Genomic DNA, 8384 nt, shown 5'->3' with positions numbered 1-8384 from the left:
CTTTTTTAATGTGTATTCTATATTTGATGTATTTTAATCTTGCCCCTGTAAAGCAGTTTGACTGGCCTTTTGTCTGAATGGTGCTATAGAAATGAACTTGCCTTGCCTTGCTAAACAAGACGAAAACTCGGATGAGATTATTGACAACACAATGAATAGTGGAGTGAAATCAAGCGCGTCAGCCAGGTGACTCTAGGTCAAACATTCTCTGTAGCTTAAAGCATCGGCTTAGCTGCTTTAATGTGTGTCATCAAGCATGTCAAAAGAGCAATACATTCTAGGGGGCGCCCTTAGCTCAGTTGGTTGGGCGTCCCCCCATGGGCCTCAGCCAGCAGCGGACCCGGGTTCGATTCCAGCCCGTGGTCGTTCTCTGCATGTCACTCCCCTCTCTGCCCCATTTCAACTCTGTCTCTACACTATCAAATAAAGCATAAAAAAAGCAAAAAAAAAAAAAAAAAAAATACATTCTAGTAGGATAAACTAGAATCCATTCTCTGCCTGAGATCGGGCAGTGCCACAGAATTAAACATAGTTTGTAAATAAAACACTTTTACAGATGGAATCAACATTTTATTTTACACGTTTTGGATCATTTAACATTTCTTACATATTGTAAACAATTAATTTAAGTAAATAAACATTGATTTTAACAACTTCATGGCTCCTCCACACACAAGTCAATATACTAAATCATTAACAAGAAATTTAAATGTCACAGATTTTTATGAAAAAGACAAAGGCTAAATTACCTAAAAATAAAAATTATGTTATAAATAATTGTACGTGTGAAAGATTTGACAATAGACACAAAACTGTCAAAATAAACAACAGCAGCTAAAGAAAGGAAATACACTAGGTGATGTTTGCTTTCAGGATCTCACAAAATAACCTCCAAAACATAAACTAAATCGCAGTGGCGTCTTTGCATGAGGGGCCCACCAGAGGGCGCTGCCGTGCAGGGCAGGATTATAAACTTAAGTTTTTCTGTGAAAAAAATTTCATTGAGCATAAGTTTATAATACATTAATTGTTAATTAATTAAATGTCCGCAGTTTTAATTTGATGAACGCAATTGTCTTACTTTTTGTAGTGTAGTAGTTGTGTGTGAAATAGTGCGTTGCACCCTCTCGTCTGTTCCGCTCGGTGGGGCCCAGCCGAGATGGGGAGCTGCTGCGCGAGCATGCGCGTGCGCAGCGCCCACTTTAGTTTCGGCAGTGGGGCCAGAAGTTTAGGGCCCCAGAGAGCTTCTCATTGGCTGATTTGTAGAAAGGGTTTACGGCGGGAGCTGCTCAGATCTTGCTAGCTCGGCTAACGTAGTAATACAGTAATAACAAATTGACGTTTCATTCATTCATTAAATGATGATGAATCGTGAATCTGAGAGAAACTTCTCCACTCTTAAAAGAATCAAAACTTTTACACGGAACACAAAGGGAGAGCAGAGACTGAACGCCCTGGCGATGCTTTTGAAAGTGAACTCATCCACGGACTGTTGGATTTTAACAGCAAAGTCACCGAGAGGTTTGCGCACATGAAGGGCCGCAGAAAGTCATTTCGTTCTGTGAGTCTTAATTTGCAATTATTTTTATTCTAAATGGAATTTATAATGTAGTTTACATATTATTGTTTGAATTAGAATTTCTGCATGCGTAACTGGCGATACGTGTGTGTATGTGTGTGGGGGGCACAACCTCATGTGGGCTCCCGAGGGAGCTGTTCACCTGTCTGTGGTGGTGAAATGGCTCTTTGGCTGTGGTATATTGTGAGTAGTGGCTTTGTATATTGATTGCTGTGTAGGCCTATAGGGTGTGCGCTGTTGTGTTTTTATTGTTGCCACGTTGTTGTTTCGATCTTGAGTTTTTGATATTGTGAAATCTTGAACACTGCCATTTGGTGGGGCTATTGATATAATAGCCAAATATATGTTGTCAGATTCGCGTTTGAGTGATGGCATTATTCAGCTGCAATTTTGGTCCCTTCTGTCACTTGCTACTTTGTTTTTGTTGTGATGGTAGTAATATGTGGTATTTCTGGATTGCGTTATAAGATTTTCCTGCATGGCCCCACCATAGTTTCCAAACCAAAATCGCGACTGCTAAATCGTAAATGTTATAATGGTCTTTATCTATAACTGCTCTGTACCACTGTCACACGTATCTTCACTGGTAATATCTTCAGTTCATCGCTAGTGTTAAAGAATGGAAACATCCTCTCAGTGAAAGTGTGTGTGAAGGTGTGTATGTGTGTGTTAGTATCAGGATCAGAGAACGACAGTTTTCCTCTGTTCCAGTCCAGATTCACTCTGATCCTCTGGAGCTTCTTCTCAAATGGGAGAACAGTGGCTGGAGCTGGTGTTGACCGTGCGTAGTATTTACCTTCATATAATGCTATTCTCCATAATCCAGACAGTTCGTCTCCCTTCCTCTGGCCAGACTCTGCTAACACACCCAGTAACCAGACTGTATTGTCTCCAACCTGGACGTCCCAGCTGTGAGTCCCTGAGTTAAAGCCCTCAGAGCCCAGGACAGACGCGTAAGGATCAAACCTCTCTGGATTATCAGGAAGCTGCTGTTTCTGCCCTTCTCTCACACTGGTCAGAGCTTCAGACAGGATGAGTTTTGGATGAGCAGTGTTTGGGTCCAGAACCAGAGGAGTGTAGGAGACCATGTCCTTCATCTTGTTCCAGATGTTGAAGGTCAGGTTGCCCAGGTGTTTGGCCTCGTCTATCAGAGCTCCTGAGAGCAGCTGTGGATCATCTGGCAGGGGGCGCTGCTGGACTCTGTCCACTGCAGCCTTGTAGTTGAGCAGGAATGAGACGTCTTCAGCTCTCAGCTGCTCCTCTGTGGCTCTGACTGTGTCTGAAAGAGCTGCTATCTCTCTGCTCAGAGCCTCCATCTTCTCCTTCATCATCTGACTCTTCTGCTCCTCTTCCTCCCACAGTGCAACCAACCTGACCACCTCTTCCTCTACTAGAAACTGGTGAAGCTTCTTAAACTGATCCTTGATCTGTGTCTCTGTGCGTCGGGCCTGGTCCTTTATGTGTTCTGCTGTTTGATCAGACTTCACTTTAACTTGTTCAAAAAGCTTTAACTTCTCCTTTAAGGGCTCCAGAGTTTCCTCTAGTTTCTTTTTGTGTTGAGGTGCAGCTTCATCGATGGGTTTGAATCTGTGGCGTCTGTGTTTCTCTGAATCTCTGCAGACGAGACAAACTGGCTGCTGATGGTCCAGACAGAAGAGTTTGAGTTTTCTAGAGTGCAGACTGCAGAGAGGCTCTGAGGTTCTCTGATCCCTCTCCAGTAAGAAGGTCTCACACAGGTTCTTTAACACCAGATTACAAGGGGGTTCTACTCTTGAAGATCTTCTCTTACAAACTGGACACTCACGTGTTGGTTTCTCTCTCCACCAGTTCTTCAGACATTCTTTACAGAAGCTGTGGCTACAGGACAGAACAACAGGATCTCTGAAGACGTCTGTACAGACCGGACAGCAGAAATCCTCCTCTGATCTGGAAGCCATTTTGTCCTTGAGTGCAGCTGAAAACAGAGCAGACAGAAAGTACAGTCAGTAGTGGCTCCCTTCCCTCTTCTACAAACTTCTCTGAGATTAACTTTGAGTCAAACTCACCTTCAGTGTGTGGAGTGTCACAGTGTTGTAGGAGCTGGACTCACTCAGAGGAAGTTGTTACTTTGGTCTGAAGGTGAATCTCTGTGTCTCTTGGTGAAGCTTGAAACACATGTAAGACAAGGGTTTGTTTCAGTCCAAAGTACAGTTTGATCACTAGATATGTAGATTGATAGTGTGTAGAAGGCTTTCACAACAGCAACGTCTAAATTCAAATAAGGGCGCACTCACACTTGGCCTGGTGGACCCATGCAGTGATTAAGCAAAAGGTCATTTTAATGACATTGACACTATTGGAGGAGTTAAAATATTAAGTAAAATCCTGTGAATGTCAAGACGGGAACAGACTGAATTAAGACAGCCTATAGGACCACCTTACACCAAACGATTGAGATAAGAGGAGCGTGAACCAACTCTGGCAGGACTGTAAGGTGTAAGGTCGGCATCAAACATAGCTCCCCTCCCCCTCAACTAACCTCTCTGATAAACAAGGCCGAAGCACACTTCTTCCAACCGGGCCAAAGAACTATACGGAGCACCAACACTGGTCAAACAAACTAGACTTTAGCTGTGCTTGGGCACGGTACCGATGCCTAGTCTGATTGCGCCCTAAGATTAACTATCTCTCTGAGTCCTGTTTTTAGTCAAACTCACCGTCAGTGTGTGGAGTGTCCGCAGTCGTGTCTGTGTGTCTCTTGGTGAAGTTTTGTCCGTCTGTCCGTCTTGGACTGAATGCTGTTGCACATGTAATGCCAAGGTGTGTTTCAGTCCAAAGTTTAGTTTTATTGCTGGTTGTATAGACTGATAGAGTGCAGCAGGCTGTTGCAACTACATTTATGTTCAAAGTAGTTTTTATGACACTGAATGTGTGGGAAGAGTTAAGCAGCTCCAGCAAAGGACCCCAAACTGCCCTTTCCCGGGCCACATTGACAAGCTCTGACTGGGGGATCCTGAGGTGTTCCCAGGCCAGTGTGGAGGTATAATCTCTCCACCTAGTCCTGGGTCTTCCTCCTCCTGGTCTAATGTGCCTGGACTAGATTTTTTTTAAAGCTTTTTTTTAAATAGATAATGTAGTTTTGAGGGACAGAGGTGAAATGGGGCGGAGAGGGGAATGACATGCAGAGAACGACTTGAAGTGCTAGATGTAGTTTTTTCTATCTTGCTTATTGTATATTGACGTATCAGATTGAATGTGGATAAACATTAACTATCCTCTGGCGCCCCCTGGAGGCCACAGCAAGCTTGTGCAGCAGAAAAATGTCAGAACCAATAACAGTTAAATAAACATTACAATGATGCCTTTTGAAAACACTTTAGAAACTGTGTGAGAGAGTTTTTTTGTTATTTTTTTTGTATTCAGATAAAAACTACCACTGTATCGCAGATTTGTTTCAGTTTACAGAAACCTATGCAAGACTGCCTTCAAGAAATTGGGTCTTTTTATACATTTAAGACAAACTAATATTTGTTGTTTTAATCAGTTCATATTATAATAAATGAGCTCCATTAATCAAAAATCCTCACGTCATAAGAGCTGGAAAAGTCTTTAACGATTATAAATTAAATAAAAACACTTTAGACAGAATCAACTGTACTTTATTGTATAAATTATACATATTTCACATGTTATTTGGATAATTCAAGGCCAGGCACATTTATTTCTACAGCACGATTCAGACTCAAGGCCATTCAAAGTGCTTTACATGGGCATGAAATACATCAAGATTAGACATTAGAATACGCCTTTAAGAGATGGTAAAAACAAAGAAAATAAAGCAAGATTCAAGATTAGACATTAAACATTTAGACAGCAATGTAGAATGGCTGCAATGCAAATGTAATACCTGACAATATTGTTATTTTCTATATAGCATATTGAACTTTTTTTCTTCTTTTTTTACTTCTTACATTTGCATATACAAGTGGACACATCCAAAGGAATATTTACAATCAAGGAAAAGCATAAAGCAAAATAAACTGTCCAACCCAAGTTTACTTGTTGTCATCAAATTTTCCTTTGACACTGATATGATTGACATTTAATTAATTATTAGTACACTGAAGTTGTAGGCTATAAGGCTGACCACTTCTAAAAAAAATAAAAGGCTTCAAGCCTACACATTAGAAGGTGCTCTGAGGAATTTCCATGACAAAGGCATTCAGAAAAACTATATAAAAATATAATTCTTTGCTTTGATGGTCTTGTTTGCTGTTACATGTAATTCATTATCATCAGAGGAAACATTAGACTGTTTCAGAAAGATTTAAAAGTTCCTCGTAAAACCTTTAAGATAAGGAATCCAAAATATAGAATCAATGAATAAACAGTAATAAAAGAGAAAACATGCCATCAAAAACAAAGTCAGATAATCAAATAAAAATATGATAAAATGATAAAACACTAACATACAGTGAATTGTAGTTAAATCTTAATATCTGTCACATACTTAGTTTTTCTCAAACTTTCTCCCAAACTGCTGCTTCTAACTCGCAGACCGTTTGTCCAATCGTCAAAATCTTCACACCGTGAGAAGCACAAGTTCCTGATGAAGATTTACTAAGAATATTGTGTCTGTAGTTTAAAACATGTGAGAAATAGATCAATTTAAAAAAGTCGTACTGTTTACGTTTCTCCAGAAAAGTCTAGTCTCTGTAATATGGGAGCCTATGGGGCAGTTTTTTGGACTTTCTGTCACTTGGAAGCTCACAGATCCAAATATGGAGGTCTGTTTGCTTCAGAAGTCACATGGGTGCGACCAGGACTAGATTTCCTAAATTTCAATCTAACAGATATGCATGTAGAGTGAAATTTGTGCGAGTGACAGTGATTAACATAAAGAAAATTCTCTTCTGCATTTAGGCTGCCTTCAGTGATGTCACCCAGTCTGACAATTTTGAACATTCCTTTTAAATTTCCCATTCATCTTTACATAGAGAACTATAATTTATTTTTTGCATTTTTCCCCAAAAATCTGTATGGCAAAACTCTTGTAAAAGCTGCACGTTTTGATAAAGTACTTCAAATAATACACAGTGGCAGCCGTACTGACTAGTGAGACAGCAGTAGGACAGGTGCAGAAACTTTTACCTTTAATTGTGATTATCTTTACTCTAGCTGCTCTGTTCCACTGCCACACAGACCTTCACTGGTAATATCTTCAGAGGGAGTTCATCTATAGTGTTAAAGTATGGAAACATCCTCTCAGTGAAAGTGTGTGTGAAGGTGTGTATGTGTGTGTCAGTATCAGGATCAGAGAACAACAGTTTTCCTCTGTTCCAGTCCAGATTCACTCTGATCCTCTGGAGCTTCTTCTCCAATGGGAGAACAATGTCTGGATCTGGTTGTGACCTTGCTGAGTATATACCTTCAAAAAACGCTATTCTCCATAATCCAGACATGTTGTTTCCCTTCCTCTGGACGGACTCTGCTAACACACCCAGTGACCAGTGTGTTTTGTCTCCAACCTGGACGTCCCAGCTGTAAGTCCCTGAGTTAAAGCCCTCAGAGCTCAGAACAGACGCGTAAGGATAAAACCTCTCTGGATTATCAGGAAGCTGCAGTTTCTCTACTCCTCGTCTCAAACTGGTCAGATCTTCAGACAGGATGAGACTTGAACGAGCAGTGTTTGGGTCCAGAACCAGAGGAGTGTAGGAGACCATGTTCTTCATCTTGTTCCAGATGTTGAAGGTCAGGTTGCCCAGGTGTTTGGCCTCGTCTATCAGAGCTCCTGAGAGCAGCTGTGGATCATCTGGCAGGGGGCGCTGCTGGACTCTGTCCACTGCAGCCTTGTAGTTGAGCAGGAATGAGAGGTCTTCAGCTCTCAGCTGCTCCTCTGTGGCTCTGACTGTGTCTGAAAGAGCTGCTATCTCTCTGCTCAGAGCCTCCATCTTCTCCTTCATCATCTGACTCTTCTGCTCCTCTTCCTCCCACAGTGCAGCCAACCTAACCACCTCTTCCTCTTCTAGAAACTGGTGAAGCTTCTTAAACTGTTCCTCAATCTGCCTCTCTGTGTGTCGGGCCTGGACCTTTATGTGTTTTGCTGTTTGATCAGACTTCACTTTAACTTGTTCAAAAAGCTTTAACTTCTCCTTTAAGGGCTCCAGAGTTTCCTCTAGTTTCTTCTTGTGTTGTGGTGCAGCTTCATCGATGGGTCTGATTCTGTGGCGTCTGTGTTTGACTGAATCTCTGCAGACGCGACAAACTGGCTCATGATGGTACAGACAGAAGAGTTTGAGTTTCTCAGAGTGCAGAGGGCAGAGAGCCTCTGAGGAACTCTCACACTTGTTCTTTAAAGCAAAGTCAGGAGGCGAGAGAGGCTCTGAAGCTCTCTGATCTCTCTCCAGTAAGAAGGTCTCACACAGGTTCTTTAAGGCTAAGTTGCGGGGAGGTGAATCCCTTGAAGATCTTCTCTTACAAACTGGACACTCCCGTGTTGGTTTCTCTCTCCACCAGTTCTTCAGACAGCCTTTACAGAAGCTGTGGCTACATGACAGAACAACAGGATTTCTAAAGACATCTTTACAGACCGGACAGCAGAAATTCTCCTCTGACATGGAAGCCATTTTGTCTGTGAGTGCAGCTGAAAACAGAGCAGACAGAAGGTACAGTCAGACGTGGCTCCCTTCCCTCTTCTACTAACTTCTCTGAGATTAACTTTGAGTCAAACTCACCTTCAGTGTGTGGAGTGTCACAGTGTTGTAGGAGCTGAACTCACTCAGAGGAAGTTGTTAGTTTGGTCTGAAGGTGAATCTCCGTGTGTCTT

At 41.9% G+C, this 8384-nt stretch overlaps 1 protein-coding gene across 1 annotated transcript; it reads right to left on the bottom strand.

Moving 5' to 3' along the window:
- Positions 1 to 2121: 2121 nt before the first annotated feature.
- LOC307270313 (E3 ubiquitin-protein ligase TRIM39-like) lies at positions 2122 to 8184 on the bottom strand (the record flags this gene model as incomplete). Its single annotated transcript, XM_080054203.1, has 3 exons — positions 2122 to 3533; positions 6987 to 7214; positions 7530 to 8184. The coding sequence occupies 3 exons, from the start codon at positions 8182 to 8184 to the stop codon at positions 2122 to 2124; spliced, it is 2295 nt and encodes a 764-aa protein (XP_079910329.1).
- Positions 8185 to 8384: the final 200 nt, after the last annotated feature.

This window comes from Ammodytes marinus, assembly GCF_949987685.1.
Source record: "Ammodytes marinus genome assembly, contig: scaffold_57, whole genome shotgun sequence".
In the NCBI taxonomy this organism is placed as follows: domain Eukaryota; kingdom Metazoa; phylum Chordata; class Actinopteri; order Uranoscopiformes; family Ammodytidae; genus Ammodytes; species Ammodytes marinus.
Note: the sequence above shows the minus strand (reverse complement) of the source record. Positions and strands in the feature narration are given on the sequence as shown.